The sequence below is a fragment of the Empidonax traillii genome, unplaced genomic scaffold, assembly GCF_003031625.1.
Source record: "Empidonax traillii isolate 1590-97213 ecotype Southwest subspecies unplaced genomic scaffold, ASM303162v1 scaffold495:size1017845, whole genome shotgun sequence".
Lineage (NCBI taxonomy): Eukaryota > Metazoa > Chordata > Aves > Passeriformes > Tyrannidae > Empidonax > Empidonax traillii.
The window spans coordinates 588318-604151 of record NW_020955688.1 but is presented as its reverse complement, the minus strand read 5'-3'; the positions used below and the strand labels follow the sequence as shown (position 1 = coordinate 604151).

The 15834-nt window shown below is 46.2% G+C and overlaps 1 protein-coding gene and 1 long non-coding RNA gene across 2 annotated transcripts in view; both read left to right on the top strand.

Annotated features, from left to right (window-relative positions):
• The first annotated feature begins 1402 nt into the window (after positions 1-1402).
• LOC114063847 (serine protease inhibitor Kazal-type 5-like) lies at positions 1403-9872 on the top strand. The gene is made up of 9 exons (XM_027896412.1): positions 1403-1444; positions 3117-3244; positions 3711-3774; positions 5406-5533; positions 5655-5706; positions 8036-8166; positions 8766-8847; positions 9326-9387; positions 9866-9872. The coding sequence occupies exons 1-9, from the start codon at positions 1403-1405 to the stop codon at positions 9870-9872; spliced, it is 696 nt and encodes a 231-aa protein (XP_027752213.1).
• Positions 9873-10222: 350 nt separating this feature from the next.
• The window catches only part of LOC114063854, a 7621-nt gene continuing 2009 nt past the window's right edge, over positions 10223-15834 (top strand). The window contains exons 1-3 of the long non-coding RNA XR_003572621.1: positions 10223-10334; positions 12663-12790; positions 13155-13218. This is a non-coding gene — a long non-coding RNA (uncharacterized LOC114063854). The remainder of the gene's footprint in view (positions 10335-12662; positions 12791-13154; positions 13219-15834) is intronic.

The window sequence follows — 15834 nt, the reverse complement described above, 5'->3', positions numbered from 1 at the left end:
GCAGGGCTGCTTCACTGGACCCTTTAGCACCAATAACAACACACCTCTGTGAGCGCCTCAAAGAGCAGCTTCTATATGGTCTGCCAAGTCCCACCTGGGCTGAGGAAAGGCTTTCACTAATAACACTGCATTTTTTTCTGAAGACAACAGGGAAAGGGTGAGGGTCTGGCAGTATGGTTTTATCATTGACACAGCTACCCTGTGAACTGTAGCATCAAGCCTAAAGAATTTCAATAAAGCCTCAGACTTGATGTTTTTCAACTTTCCCTGGATGTTTACTCCTTAGGTTCATACTGAGGGGCTTTAATAACAGCAAACTGACTTCCAGAGGTTTGAGTGACCTGGCCTTCCTCTTGTCTCTCCTGGAGCCACGTTATTAAAATAAAACCCTTTCAGCTATTTTGTTGAGATATGAAAGGGTATTAGTGGTGTGCTGACTGGAGTACCTGCTGTCTTATGAACCATCCTAAAGATGGCAAGAATCCCTCTGGGGATTCCTGTATGGGGGATCTGAAATGATCTATTTATAATTTTCTTACCTTGACAAAACGCAGGGAGTGACTCAAATATGTCCCATCCTTATGGAAATTAATTGTGTTAATGGGATCATTAGAATTTAGTGTCAACAAACTGGTTTTTTCAGCTAATGATGGTTCTTGGGAAGATTATGTCATAAGGAAGGCGGAGAATCTGGTCATCTATATATATGTGATCAGACCTGAGCCCTTTCTTTGGGTTTCATTGAGCAATGCACTAGTAGAGTCAACACAGGCAAACAGCTGCCACCCTCACCATGAAAATAGGAGGTGCCTCGGTGGTCCTTGCTCTGGCATTTTTCTGCTTCTTCTCAGGTTAGTAACTTCTGATGTTCTCTGTGCTGAATCTGGGACTGGCAGAGGACGCAGCCTGGGAGATCCCATAAAAGCAGTGGGATAAAGGATTAGAGCCCTTGTTGTTTAAAAAGCATAGTGGCATAACAGAAGGTCACCCTTTTTTTTGCTGTACTACGTGTGTTGATTTCATGTTACGTCTTGATAACGGCTTTTTCTCTTGTGTGTAAAAATAGTGACGTTTTATTGGTAGGTAAAAGCATCTATTTTAATAGCATTAACAGCTTAAGAACAACAAAAAAACCCAAACCAACCCAAACCCCATTTGTCTAAGTGGAAGAATACCAATTTCCAAACAGACTGAATTTTTGCATAAAAAGCCCAACTTTGAACACAAATATAATACAGTTTTTTGTAAATTCAGGAAAATGGTAATTTCTTGTCAACACGTGCTAAGAAATGCATTTTTATATGGCTGCAATAATTTGGCTACAATAGAGAGACTTCAGCAGGAGTTATGTTTGATGCAATGGTCTTTCAATTTACTGCCTGTTTCTATTGAAAAAGAGATAATGGAGGATTTCTTGATGGTTCCCTGCGATGCTACTGATGATGTAAAAGAGGATGAAACATATTATACGAGCTTTAAGTGGTTTAGTAGAAAGAAATATGTATCAGCTACTCACCTGCTGACTCAGTATTAATTTAGTAATTTGTGCGAGGTATTGCAAATGGAATGGGCTTGAAAAGGAATTTGTCATTTTGGACAAACAAGAATGGTATGGCCTAGCTCTGATATCCCAGTTTTAAGTGATGGTGAAGAAAGCCAAAAATATTTTGTGAGTTTGATACAACTACCAAGACAGGGTTCTAGAATAATGGAGAAACAGTTATTGAACCATCCTTGGATTTTAAGCCTGAGAAAAGTAACACAGTAAAGGAGGGCATAAAGGCACGAAAAAATGGATGTGCTTTTGCATTTGAATGACAAAAAGTGCAATGTTCCAGAAACTCTCTAATGCCCAGTCCCTTCTATCAGTGTAAAATAATGCATTGGATTAGCTTTTATCAAGAGGTATTTGGGTGGATTAGGAAACTGCATTATTTTAATTAAATGCTTTTGCTTTAAAATTTCCCTTCAAAGATTTTTGTATGGTTTCATTGTTGGTTTTTCTATCGCAGATGTTGCCAGCCAAGCTTCGATTAAGGCGAGTCCAACCTTTTCTATTCTGATTCTCCTTTTGTTTTGTCAACTTACCCTGCTTAATGCATGCTCTGAGCAAAGTCATTTAGATGGACTATACTTAGGCATCATAGTGCTTTTTCAGGGGTGGAAAAAGCAGTGAATCTCTCCATATTTAGAGACAATACTTTTGTAATACAGTAATGGCTCTAGCTGGCAGTGTGTGCTTGGTGCATGATGCTGAGAACATATTTAAACAGCCCTGGGCTGGAAATCTCATGAAATGAAGTTAGAAATGGCATGAATTATATTTTTAATGATATTTTATAATATAGCTTCTGATCTAGCAGAAACTCCTGCTTCTGATAATTCCTGAGTTTCATAATTAAAAGAATTAAGGCAAGTCCTTTGAGTCTCAGAAAATAATTTGATTCAATGACTGAGAAGTCAGTTCCATTCATGTTTTAATCAAGCAAGCTTGTCTCCTTGGTAAAGATCCTTTTGGAAAACAGAGTAGCCAAAAATAACTAAATGGTTCATTGCTTCTCCCTCGTCTGCATTTCAGTTACCCAGCAGACGAGGCAAAGGGCTGCTGCAGCATCACGTAATATTACTGCTCTGCTTCCTGAGAGGGTTGTGCTTTTCTGTGCTTGTCTTGCACCTAAATTGCTCTTTAGTCACTCTGGTCTGTTCATTCCTCTTGCATCTCTCTGGTACTTCTAGGCCTGTATTTTCTGCTCTTGAATAACTGTAACACAGAACCCTTCCCTGCAGCACGTAGCAATTTGCATCTGTACGCAAATTAAATATATGTTCTTTAAATTTGTATTCCTTTTCATGTGATTAATGTTTCTTGCAATGAGTTTTGGACTTCCTTGTTGCCTTCTCTGCGTTGAGAGCCCTGCTCACAGCTCCCAGTACAGCCTGTAATGTGTGGTGTGTGGTGAGGGACGGGCAGGAGTGTGGCAGCCCCAGGACTGGTGTGAGCAAAGTGGTGCTGTTTGAGAGCATGTAGCACACACAAAAAGGATTAAATGTGAATGAACTGCTCTCAATATCGTTGATGGGAGCCTCTACTGACTGTTCTCCTCTGTGCTTTTCAGAATGAGTGCAGGAAAATTTGGTCACTTCTGCGCAGTGGGAAGTTTTCCTGTCCCACCACCAAGGAGCCTTTCAGCAGCCCAAATAGCAAAGGAGACCTCAACAAGTGCATGATGTGCCAAAGGCTGCTGTGAGTATTGGCTGCCTGCTGGCTCCAGTGGCCATTCTGCCCATCCAACATGTTCTCTCCTCCCACTGTGACGAGCCCACTCTTGGGAGGCTTTGTGTTGTCCTGGGCCAGTCAGACCGGTTAGTAACTCTTCAGCAAACCTGTGAACCCAGTCCATCTCTCCAGCTCATCACATGGTGAGGACTCACCATGGGCTGTGAGGAGCAAATGCAGAGTGAAGACTGACACAGATTTAGTTTCTTGTTTCCGTAGATGGTGTTTATTAGGACGAGGGACCTGGATCTTAGGCAGGGGGAAAGGATGGCACCCCCAGTGCAGAGATGCTAAACACCCAGTGCTGGTCCATCCTGCTGCCTTGCGCAATGGGGAGGTGGGGTTGGCAGGACTGGCCTTTAATCACCACCTATCTTGGCTTTGTGTCCAAGGACTGCAGCTGCTCCGTCACTCACGCCTCCCTTTCTTGCAGGGAAAGAGACTCAAACAAAGGGAGTGGTGGAGAGGCGGACAGGAATGTGAACTCCTTGGGAAAGGTGAGGTGAAACATCACTGCTAAAGCCAGTTTTATTGGCGCACCGGGAGCAGGATGATGCAGTGGCTTTGTCTCTCCTGCCTCTGACCCTCTTCCCGAGTGCGCTTCCTTGTCTGCCGTGTGGGCAGTCCTGGCTTGGGCGATGGGAAAGGGTCCAGCAATGAGCCTGCAATGCGAACAGGGCAGATGTGCTCTGCCGTGGGAAGAGGGTCCGGGGGAGTGTGAGGCTTTGTGCCATCCACCAGCATAAAAGAAACCAAAACTCCTCACGGCTCCTCCCAGGCAATCTCGTCCCAATCGGGCAATTACTAACACGGCACATACGGTCTGTGCCTGACCCAGAGTACACGCCAAGGAGGATACCTGCCTGTTTATAAGGCACGCCATTGGTATCTAGCAAATAATTAATAGCAAGGTTGGCGCATGTGAGCTCTGACTAGGGCAGGGTGTGGGAACAGGCCGGCTCTAATTGTCCCTTGTTTATCTTGTCGATGCACCTGGCTGGTTTCTTTTACCCATAGCTGTTTTTCTAGATAGCAAGCCTTTATTGGAGGGAGCTGTCTTTTTAGCCTTGGATTTTTATTCTGGGTAGGAGTGAATTGGTTGTGGTGATTTATTTATTTATTTTTTACATCTGGTTAAGCAGGGTAGCTTTCTAGCTCTTGTGTGTCTGGGTAAATTAAAGGCTTTGTAAAGCATAGTTGTCCTAAGGGAGATCTTTTTTTAAACACCTGACTTGCCAAAGTGTGGTCCTGAAGGCAGACGGACAGTTTTACAGCGTCAGGAAGAGACCTACACTGAATTTCTTTGTTAAGCCATAGATTTTCTGTCTGGCTTTTGGCAAGTAATTTTCTAGGCTTGACTTCCCCATCTGCAGAGCTGGGATAAGTTATCAAACCATCTCCTCTACACAGTGTGAAGGGGAAAATGTATTACAGATCACATGGCAGATAAGGTTGTAAGTGCTGCATAAACGAACCTAAAGACTTCATATGTACCCTGGGTTTCTTATGCTGCAGAACTGCCCTGAAAGTTATAGGAAAGCTGTTCAGAGGAAAGTAAAGGCCAGGCTGAAATGCTTAAGCAGGTTTTGCTACAAAAGCCTTTTGTGAAATAGAGTGCTTGGGTTCAATTAACACATACCATCATGTTAAGTGGAAGGTAAAAACACCCACGTTCTTACTCTCATGTACCTGGGAATGTAAGATGAGCAAGGATTATACTTCTTTATGCCTGCAGCTTCATCTTTTTACTGTGCATGAATTTTAAAATTCTTGGTAGTATGTTCTCTCACGAGAGATGGGAAAACTGACTTTCTCATTTAAAATTCACTGAAATTGTAGATTTTATACTTAGAGTAGAACTTAGGTCCTTTGGGCAGGCTCTTGCACTTCTTTTCTATTAGCAATAGAAATAAGGCTACCCTGGATGTAAAAGACAGATCTGCTCATCTAAACATACTGATTTATTTGTTTTATGCTGCATATTATGGTTTTCCACTGAGTTACGCCTCAAGGAAATAAAATAGTGTTAGAAATGTATTTCAGTGGGGGAATAATCCTTTGTGGATTTGTGGTAGATGCGTCTCTGTCAGCATATCCATGTCAACCCATGCTTTTGGCGTTTGCACAGGATGACTGTCGGGAGTTTCGGGATCTGTTCAAGAAAGGGAAACTTTCCTGCACCAGAGAAAATGACCCTGTCCGGGATGCCTCTGGGAAGCAACACAGCAATAAGTGCATCATGTGTGCAGAGAAGTTGTGAGTAACCAAAAAAAAAAAAAAAAAAAATCACTTGCCCCTCCTGCCAGCTGATGAAGGGGAAAACCTCTCCTCCCTGGAGCACCCTGGTATTCACTTTCTCATCTTCCTTCTCTTCCAGCAAAAGGGAGAATGAGCGGAAGTTATCTAAAAACAGACAAGGAAAAGATAAGGTGAGATTAAAGTATTAGGCAGGTCAATATAGAACTTTATTGGATTTCCACCCAAGACAGACAAAAAGCAATGTTATTCTACTCAGTTGCTTGGTCTCCTCTGACTTAATTTTGAGATCCACTTTCCTTTCCCTCCCTATTTATTATTCATGCTCATGAATCCCTCAAGTAAACAACTTGTGCCTGAACGTCATAGTCTGTCCCACTGACCTGTGGATCTAAGTACAGGCAAACCCCAACAAAGTAGAAAACCAGCTGTGCTGTGCTGTCCTGAATCCTGGCTTGAAGGTGGAGATGTCAGTGCTGCTGATGGTGCTAATTAGGTAAAAAAGAGAAATGTGTGGAAAACTAAATCTGAATTCTGCGCATCTTAAGAGATCATTGTGTTCTGGGAGGAAAGTTCAACTTTGTGTTATCTCCGGATCTGTGGTTCATTTTTAGCTTTTTTTTTGTTGGAAACCTTGTTCTCATGGAGCTGCCATTCACCAGCTTTTCCCTGGCATGCTGCAGCCACCATGTCCCTGTGTCCTGATGCTTTGCTAGAAAAAACAGCTCTGTAAGGGTGGAAAATAGTCACTTTCCAACCCTTAGTTTTTGATTCTGGTGTGGTCCCCTTAAGCCTAAGTCTTGGGGATAATCCTGTTTTAGTGTTTTTCTAACGACTTTGGCACCAAAAAATAGAAGTATAAGTGAAATTTGCTTATGGTAAAGCTGGGAGGCAGTATCAGCAGAAGAGGATCAGCAGATCACTCAAGACTAATTGGATAGCGCTGAGGCCTGGAGTAATAGAAACAAGATAAAATGTAATGGCACTGCAAGATCACACAGTCAGTGATTAACAAGAATTCATACTCATTGGTTAAAAGTGACAGAGGATAAGAAAGCCCTGCATTTATTAGTGGGTCAGGGATGCGACAAGCTGCGAAAAAGGCAAGTGAGCAACTCGGATGTGCTCAGTGAGATTTTTGCAGCGGAGGTTGGGAAGTTAACAGGGCTCCAGAAATGCTGGTTCAAAGGGAGAGCATTTGAGAGAGGCTGTTGGGGAAGGCAGATTTGTCTTGGAGGCAGAAGACTGGGCTGCTGAGCTGGGCTGGCCTCAGGGAACAAGACAAAGAGGGGCTGGGAGAGCTTTCCTGGGCTAGTCATGGAGAGAAAGCATTGCCTAAACTGCTCAGGGGTGTGAGGACATGCTGGTGGTGGGGAAGCAGCAGCGAGGATCTCAGGGAGACCCTCTGAAGCGGGTGCAGTACTTATTTTAGGTGGGAGTAATGCACTGTGACTGCTGAGCACAGCAGGAGCAGGCTCATCCTGCACCAGGTCACCTCTCCTACCCATGGCTAGTGTGGCTCTAGGAAAACTTGTGGCTCTAGGTTTTGCACTCAGAGTGGTTTGCCAGTGTTAGTTCCATGGGAAAGCTGAGGAGATGGAGACTGAGGTGCTCTGGATGGGATGAGGAACAGCATGGTGGAAATCTGCTGGCAGAGAGGACGAGGTGCTATAAACTTCTGAGTAAAGCCAAGGATGAGGTCAGTGACCTGCTAAGGACCTTCTTGCAAGCTATCAAAAATCCTGTGCACAAAAAGGGCAGGAAATTGCAAGTGTTAAAACCTTTTTTGCAAAAAGAAAAGAGTAAGTGAAATTCAGTTACTTATCCTCTGTACTTGCTGTTTGAAACTGGCTATTGCAATGTATGAAATAGTTGAAATTAAGGAGGCCGAATGTTTCCATCCATGTTACGTAACAGGGCAAGTTAACACAGTTTCTCTGCAGCAATTCTGAACAAGGAACAAATTAATGATCCACTCTCCAAACAAACTGCCTCTGCCCGTGGACTATTAAGTATGTTTGCATTGTGCTTTTATGTTTTAACTGCTTCTTCTTTATTGAGTTTGATCCCAAAGTGTGACTGGTTTGGAGGACAGTACTCTCTTTGTAAAGAAAATTATCTGAGCTACTATCTGGGAAAAGGCTGTAGCTATGTATTAAGGATGTTGGGAGAAGAGGGAGTGACTTATTACCGTATTGGTCACATCACTGGCATGCTTTGGATAGCCCAATGAGGAGAATAATAATTAGTTGGACCGTACTAGAAAACTCCCCAACACGTGCTTTGCAGGCAGAAGGATCTGGAATTTTTCTGACTCACTCCTCTGTTTATATGCTAAGTGGCTGGCGCTGCACACCCTCTTCTCTCACCCCCACCCGGATTCTCCCGGGATGTATTTGTGATGGTTCAATGCTTTCCTGGCAGGGAACCCCAAGTTCCTAAGGGCCAGGTCGATAAGACAAGGAGGACAGGGTGCCCTAACCCGCTGCCCTCCTTCTGCAGGACGACTGCAGCGAGTTTCGCTCCCAGTTTGAAGCTGGTGGACGACTGTCCTGCACGAGGGAGAATGACCCTGTCCGGGATGCCTCTGGCAAGCAGCACACCAACAAATGTCTCATGTGTGCCGACAAGTTGTGAGTACAGCTTCCTCTGAGCCACAACAGCAACGGGGGAAAACCTCCAGCTGCAAAACTGCAGCTTTTACTTGTGAAGCTGCATCTGGGCAATGCCTGGGAGAGTCCTCACTCCCAGTGGCCCTCCAAGAGATGCTCTGACAGTAGGGCTCCAGCCATTGTCCGTTTTCCTACTTCCCTTTCAGCGCTAAGGGCCCAGGGGCAGGTGAGAAGCAGCGTGGAGTAGAGGAGGAGAAGCAAGTTTAACAGAGAGCATCTCTTTCCCAGGGGACTGTTGGGCATGGGCAGCCCCTGAGGAGTTTCCCATGCGTGTACTTTGCCTTCCAGATGCTCTCTCTCTACTCCCATAGAGCATATGCAGAAGCAGCCCTGATATGAAAGCAGCCACCTGGATCCAGGATGTAGCATACAGTGGGAATGGTGAGGAGAAGGGAGAAGGCTTAGAGGTGGGAATTAGGAACAGGACCACCAGGAACAGGGACTGTGGATGGGGAGGTGGTGCCTAATGGCATGATGCTGGCTTACAGGGCAGCCCTGGGTGCTGGTGGCACTCACGCTGCCATAGCACTATCTTTTTTTCTCCTCTTCCCTTCTTCCAGCAAAAAGGAAGCTCAAAGAGGAGGTCAGTCTGGTGGAACTGGCCAGCGTAACAGATTACCCACTTCAGAGAGGACAAACCAGGTGAGAATGAGCTTGGAGCCTTTGCTGAGCTCAGAGAAAGAGTCTGTGGGATCTGGGTGGCCAGGGACTGCCTGTGGCCAGCTTGGGGGTAATCAGGGTGCTTAGGATGCTGTAGCCAGTGAATGTTGGGGGAGATGCAGATTATACTGCAAAGCCTCACTCATTTGTGGGATGGACCTGGATGTGAGCATATAAACTGGACATATTTGGACCTGAAAGAACAGCCCCTCACTTTCCCAGTGATGCTGTATGAGAGATAAAAGACAGATTCAGATTCCTCATAATCCTGTAAGCAATTGGATGACAACATTTGGTGGGACTGGAGCGTATCGAGGCTGGTTCTCTAAGATCAGCCCTGTAATTCTCTGGGTCTGGGAGGAGGAGGGGGGGAGGGCAGGAGCTGCTTTAGCTTTGCTACTTCTCCAGTTGTATAAGAGTTGTTTCTGTGGTTATTGAATGTGACTCTTCACTTTTGCAGAAGAACTGTGGTGGTTCACGGCAGGGGGTAAATGACAGACGTCCCTTCTCAGCGGGCCGAGGGTGAGTTCAGCAGCACCTGGATTGGCAGCATGTCCTTCTGCACATAACACAAACCCTGGCACTGGTTTCTGCCCCCTTCCACCTACATGAGCTTTCCAAGGGATGGTCAGGAGGTTTATTGGAGCAGGAATGTTTTGGCAGCACATAAGCAACACTGTCTGTGATGGAGAAGTCCATGTTGTTCTGTTTGGTGCTCAGTACAGCATGTCTTTGCACTGGCTAAGCCAGTGATGGGAAAGAGACATGGTGGGGCATGTTTCTCATGCAAGCCTTGCTACTTTTTGGCCTTGACTTTGTGGACTAAGCACCAGTGATTGCTGTGCTCAGAATCCCTCTCAGGACACTTTGTCCAACAAATCCTGGCAGTGCATCCATGTGTGCCTGGCCCTGGCTCGTCCTCATCCCCTGGCTCAGAGGTAGTGCCTGGTGCATCACGTGCTTTCTGGGCACTGGTCAGGCACTCCTGTTTGTTTTGTAGCTGCTAGACCTGAGCAGGACTCAGCTGCTGCTCTTTCAGAGCCTTTTCTGGGGAACACTGAGATTTCTTGCTTTTGGCTGGTGCAATTCCTCAATCCCCCTTGCACCAAGTGATGCCAGCAGACACGGGGGTGCAGAGCCCTGGGGTGGTGGCACACTTGGCTTGGGCACAGGACAAGGTTGTCCTGCTGTTGGTTGCCTCCCTGATAGAATGTGGCTGGGGGTGCTTCTCGCCCTCTCCTATCCCCGTGAGCAGGTGGATGTCATAGTGCAAACAGCTCTCAGAGCTGTGGGGGTCTGTGGGGAGGGTGGGTTTGCACTGTGCTCCCCCTGTTTGGGAGGGTGGTGTGATGAACAGTATCTTTGTTCTCTCTGCCAGCCCACAACGAAACAAAGCTCAGCGTGGCAGGAACTGCGACCGGTCACCTGGCCGCAAGTCACAGAGCAGAGACACCGACGAGTCCCAGATGGTAAAGCCACCTCCTGCAGCTTGGATGGCAGCTGTATGGGCAGAAATGGGGACCTCTCCCACAGGGGGCTTCTCTGCCAGTGCTGAGCCCCCCCTGCTCCTTTCCCAGCAGATACTTCTGTTCTTGCTGTAACCCTAAAGCTTCTCACTTGGCCCTGTGTCCTTGGAAGGGTTTGAATGAGTGAAAGTGTCTGTACTGCGATGCCAGCCCCTGTATCACCCGGCACTAAGCAGAGGGAAGGGCTTGGCTCCTTATGGGAGTACATCAGCTGTGGGGGTGCTGGTTTTGAACTCAGGCTGGATGCCTGCCCCATATGTAACCAAACAGGGTTGAAAGTGTCACCTCCCCCCCTCACCTCCTTCATATTGTGAAGGTGCTGAGATAAAGGCCATGGCCAGAACAGGGTGATGGAGCTGACCAGGGGATGAGGACAAGATTGGCAGGAGAAGGGAGTGCTAAAGGGGGAAGCACTGAGCGGTAGATGACAAGTGTGTATGGAATAATGTGGGAGGAAGGTGGGGGTGTCTGCTCTCCCTTCTCATGAAAGAAAATGGAATAGTTCCAGCAAAGCTAAAAGTGGAAAATATGAACTAATAAGAGAAAATAAGTTACTGTAAAAAGGGTGACTAAACTGTGGATCTCACTGTCACAGGGTGTTGTCAAGAGGTAGGATGGTTAAAAAAAATTTACCTGATGTTTTAATTCCTCCAGCATTTCCATACAGTAATTTAAATAACATTTTGGAAGGGATAGGAAGTGTATTTCTATGGTGGAGAGACCTTACTACCAATTTCCGTAATTTTCCCTGAAGCCTCTGTCACTGACTGCTTTTAGAAAAGGGATATTTAAGTTAAAAACCAAGTAGATAGTTCAGGTACGGCAATTTTGATGCATTCCAGAGGAAGCATTAGGTGTAATAAGGCCAGTCTGCTTCAGGGCTTAGTGGTATTTCCTGGTAGCACTGGAGGGGGAGTGGATGCTGATGAGCCTGACGGACGAGAGGTGATTCAGAGAGCAGATCTGCTCCCCTCCTCTTTCCAGGGCCACCTGTGGGTTTTGTCACACAGTTCTCCAGAGCCAAAGGAGTGGTGGCACTGGCTGCTGGCACCTGTGATGTGTGGGGGTGCTGGTGTGGTGGCCGCCTGTCCTGGGCAGAGGTGCAGGCAGAGACGTCTGGTGCGTAGGAAGGCACTGAGCAGAGGATTGCAAAGGTCAGCATTGTCTGCTTTCACATCACCAATAATTACCCAGATGAGGGAGGAAGCAGCACATTACTGAAATTAGCAAGTGATGTTTAACTAGCAAGTGCTATCACAGCACCCCAAGATCACAGAAACCCCCCTACAGCACCTGGCATGAAATCTTCCTTCCCTGTAGTGCTTCCTACCCTATAGGGCTATTGATAAAACATCATTTCTGTGCTAAATACTGCATCTCAAGGTGGAATGGGAAGTGGAATGCCCTCTCAGTCCCACTGTACCATTTGCAGTCGTTGCAACATATTTTGTAGCACCTGGAGGTGGGGTTGGGAGCCCATTAGTCACTTTTTTGTCTCGGTCTTTTCTCAATGCCTGGAGCAGCGGTGGGTGGCGGAGCTGAGGAAGGGGCTATATGTGCCAGGGAACAGGCTGTGCTATCCCTGACCTCTGCTGTTGGAAATCTGCTATGACTCTGCAAACACTCGCCCCGCTCTGCTGGTAGGGCGTGAGAGGCTTTTTTGGGGTCTCCAGAGGTCACTCCTTGGTGCTGTGAGTTTGTCCTGGCTGTGCCACGTGTGGTTTGTAAGGAAAACTGTGCCTAAATGTTCCTGTTGCCATGCTCGAGAGGAAACAAGAGGGCACCCCTCATTAGTCATAGCTGCTCAGATATGCTCGTGTCTGTCGACGCAGTGGGCGGCAGAAGTTGTGCTGCGTGTCGCACCGCCCTCGGGCAGCGCCAGTCTGCTGGAGACGTCTTCCCTTAATTTTGGCCAACGGGTTTCGTCTTCATTCTTGGAGATGAAATGGCATCAAAGCCCTGATAAGGAGGACTAGGAACAGGTAGCAGAAGTTTGCCTTCTTGTGGATTCACAGTGAGAGGAATAAACCCGCCCAAGACCGTGGTGTCGAGGTGGATCAGATGAGTGGGGCGTGAGGCCTCTGTTCCCAAAAGCTTGACTGGCTGGTCCAACAAGAGACACAATCTCTTTCCAAGCCCTGGCTGGAGGTGTGATGGACATGCTAGAGGGCAGAGGGGCCCCACGCAGGGCTTGGTTTATGAGCACTTTTAAGTCATGTAAAGGCTCTTGCAAATGAACCAGCACCAAATGTGATTTCTTTGTCTCTTCAGCTGGACTGTGATCGAATCCTGCACGGGGTAAAGGGTGGAAGGATTTTCTGCAGCGAATCCTCACAACCAGTCTGCGGCACTGATGGGAAAACATACAAAAATGAATGTGACTTGTGTTCAGCTGCCATGTGAGTAGGCGGAGAGATTTCACTAATACAGGGCCATCCACCATTCCCGAGTGTCTTTTGCGGAACAGTGTTTGTTTTGATACATCATGACTCACTATCAAGTGTGTCCTCGGTGCTTTGCTGTTAAGCAAACATAGATCAAAATGCCTGAGATTAATCTGATGACAGCTAATTAAGATACACAAGTTGCCAGGGTCCCCTATTCCCTTTCTGCCCAATCCCAGATTGTTTGGGGAGTAATAAATGCCACCACATTGGAAGTAGCATCAAAGCATTAAGGAGTCCACAGAGGACTGTCATGCTGATGGCAGAGAGCTGTGGCATGCAAGTGAATAATGAGCCATGTCTTGTCCTCCCTTTGCAGGAGAGCTTCAAACTTCATCACGTTAAACCACCAAGGCGAGTGCCGAGAGCCTGCCCCTGAACTGGTAAGTGGCACACCACGGCTGGGCTGTGAACATCAATCTTTTCCCTTCCTCTGGTGAAACTCCCCCACTGGCACTGTCTCAGCCTGTGGGGATCTGATCCAGGCAGCCACAGTGGGAAGTGAGGAATGAGAAGTAGCTGGCACTTAGTCATGAACTGCAGGGGGGGGTCTACACTTAGACCCTGCTGGCAGGTTAACTGAGTTAGCTTGTTTGTCCAGTTAACACTGGGATAACTAAAGCCATGCTCTGCGGCTGCTTTTCAGCCACATTAGTTGGGAGGGAGGAGAGGTATTGGAACCCCCATCTCTCTTCCTCCTCCCCTTTGTTTTTCTGGAGGGGTATGTTGCTGAGATGTGGAAGAAAAAGTGCCTCTTGCTGTGTGTAGCATCCCATTTTTCACTCCAGGTGCCTGCTGGGAAGCCAACCTGGCCTCTGCCATCTGTGACAGGATTGGGTGTTCATGGTCCAGATGTTTAAATACAGGTTGAGACTTAGATTTAATATATAACCTGGGCATAGTCTCCATGTTTTCCTTAGCTCTACAGTAGGAGAGTGATGGAAAAAACCTGAGTTTCCTCCTGGGACTTTGGTTTGACTAGGAAGACCACAACTGTGTAAACTATAAATGGCTGCTTCCCTAAATAATACCCAGGGAGATGGTTGGGAAATCAAAACTATTCACTAGGTGGCATACTTTCGGGAAAGGTCTTGACATCTTGTGTAATCCCACATAGCAGATGAGTTAAACATTTCTCAGTTGTGCTTTGTCGTTCTACCAGTGGAAGCCTGACAGTCTCAAGCACTTTGATTTGCAGCCTGTGTCTCCCAGTTTGTGTCTGAGCGCACAGGATGTCCTGTGACACCCAGGGACAACTTCACTGGCATGAACTCTTGAGAAGCTGAATATTCATACCAAGGGAAATAGAGATTTGTTTCCACTCTAAACCTATAGATGATCCAAATATTGAACCTGCCAAAGAGAAGTTCTGAAAAGTTCTGGATGGAGCTTTGACTTCTGAATAAGAATGTGGTATCCACGGGTTTGTAGGCGACAAGGAGCTGTGAGGTATGAGAGCAGTCATGCCATGCCTTCCTTTGCTCAGTGACAGGATGCCCCCAGATCCCCAAGACACTAAGAACTGAACATCTTAGCTCTTTTGCCCCTCTTCTCTAAAGCAGCAGGGTGCTCTAAACTTTGTTTCAAGTTGAAAAAATAGTAGTGCAGAGGGAAAGAGTTTTACCTGTGATGGTACTGGAGGCTTTTGTGTCTTGATTTTTAGTGAGATGGAGCCACTGTGAATTCTGGGGGCACAGGAAGACCAGGCAGTACATGAGTCTTAGTGACTGTGCTCACACTGCTCGAGACAGAAGAGACTAGTACACTGTGGCAACAGAAGAGTAGAGAGGATTCCCACAAAACTGTACCTGGAATTCCTGACTGTTTCATGTTTTACCACACTGTTACAGCTCTCAAGCCATTGCAATTAGAGGGGGATGCCATTTACTGAAAGTCACAGCTTGTAGCTGTGTTAAGTATTCCAAGGAGAGCTGAATGCAATTAAAAGGGAAAGTGATACGCTTTTTCTGAGGGGCAAGAAAAGTTAAACAAAAAGCCCCATGCACAATGATTTATTCTTTGGTGGTTTTTTTTGGTTTTTTTTTTCTTTAGTCACCTGAAGGATCAGACTGAAAATTTATGGGAGCTTATAAACAATGTACAGAGCAAAGCTGAATTTCAGCACTGAAATTCATGCTCACTTTCAGTATAATGAATTTTTCTTTCTGCTGAAGATTCAGGCACTGAATATATACCACTAAAACCTGGAGGAAACTAGCTTCCAGCAGTGCTTTTGGCATCAGAAATAGGTTTAGAGAGTTGCAATGTGCAGAATATGAAATGCTTTGGAGGAAGATAGGAAACTGTTACCCAAAAAATGTAGTATTTCCTTGAGTTATTTTTAATATGTCCATAGAGAGTGCTGGGTTGCCTGAGAAAATGTGTGTTCAAGCTGCCTCATCCCTTTGCAGCTCAGTGCCTGCATCCGCTCCTGCCTGCAAAGCTGCAGCTGGATTTCCATGTGTTTCTGACAGCTCTGGTAACCGATGGCCATCAGGGAAGGATGCTTGTAGGAAGGGGTGGGAACAATGTGGTTTGATAGAGAGCCGATACTAAAGGGTGTTTCTGTGCACGACTGAGGTGGAAAACCTCGCTGCAGAGTCAACCTGTCCCCACTGGCCAGGGTTGGGTCTTGCCACCTTGCCTGGGAGGTCTGTGCTGTAACTGAATTCCTTTGATCCTGTTCTGCTTTACTGATGAGAAATGTAGGTCGGCATCCTGAGTTTAGATATATATTTTTTTTTTTTGTAAGTTAACTGGCTGGCATGTCCTGCAGTGCCGTGTCACAGGGATGGATTGATTGTGGGTCTTTCCAGCACATTTGGCTTTTAATGCTGCATATCTTGCAGTTCCTCTACTTGTTCAAAGAATTTTCCACAGATCACCCAGGCAGTAGTCACCAGTCTGCCCAAATTAGTCAATACGTCAGGGGGAAAAGTGCAGTTTCTCCTTCTTTTTTTTTTTTTTTTTTTTTTTTTTTTTTTTTTTTTTTTTTTTTT

Bases quoted from the DNA above. Each gene is read 5' to 3' on its own strand.
- LOC114063847 (XM_027896412.1), top strand. From the start codon at position 1,403: ATGGAGGATTTCTTGATGGTTCCCTGCGATGCTACTGATGAT. The intron at 3,775-5,405 runs GTGAGGTGAAAC...GCGTTTGCACAG, and splicing joins ATGTGAACTCCTTGGGAAAG to GATGACTGTCGGGAGTTTCG. The intron at 8,167-8,765 runs GTGAGTACAGCT...CCCTTCTTCCAG, and splicing joins CTCATGTGTGCCGACAAGTT to CAAAAAGGAAGCTCAAAGAG.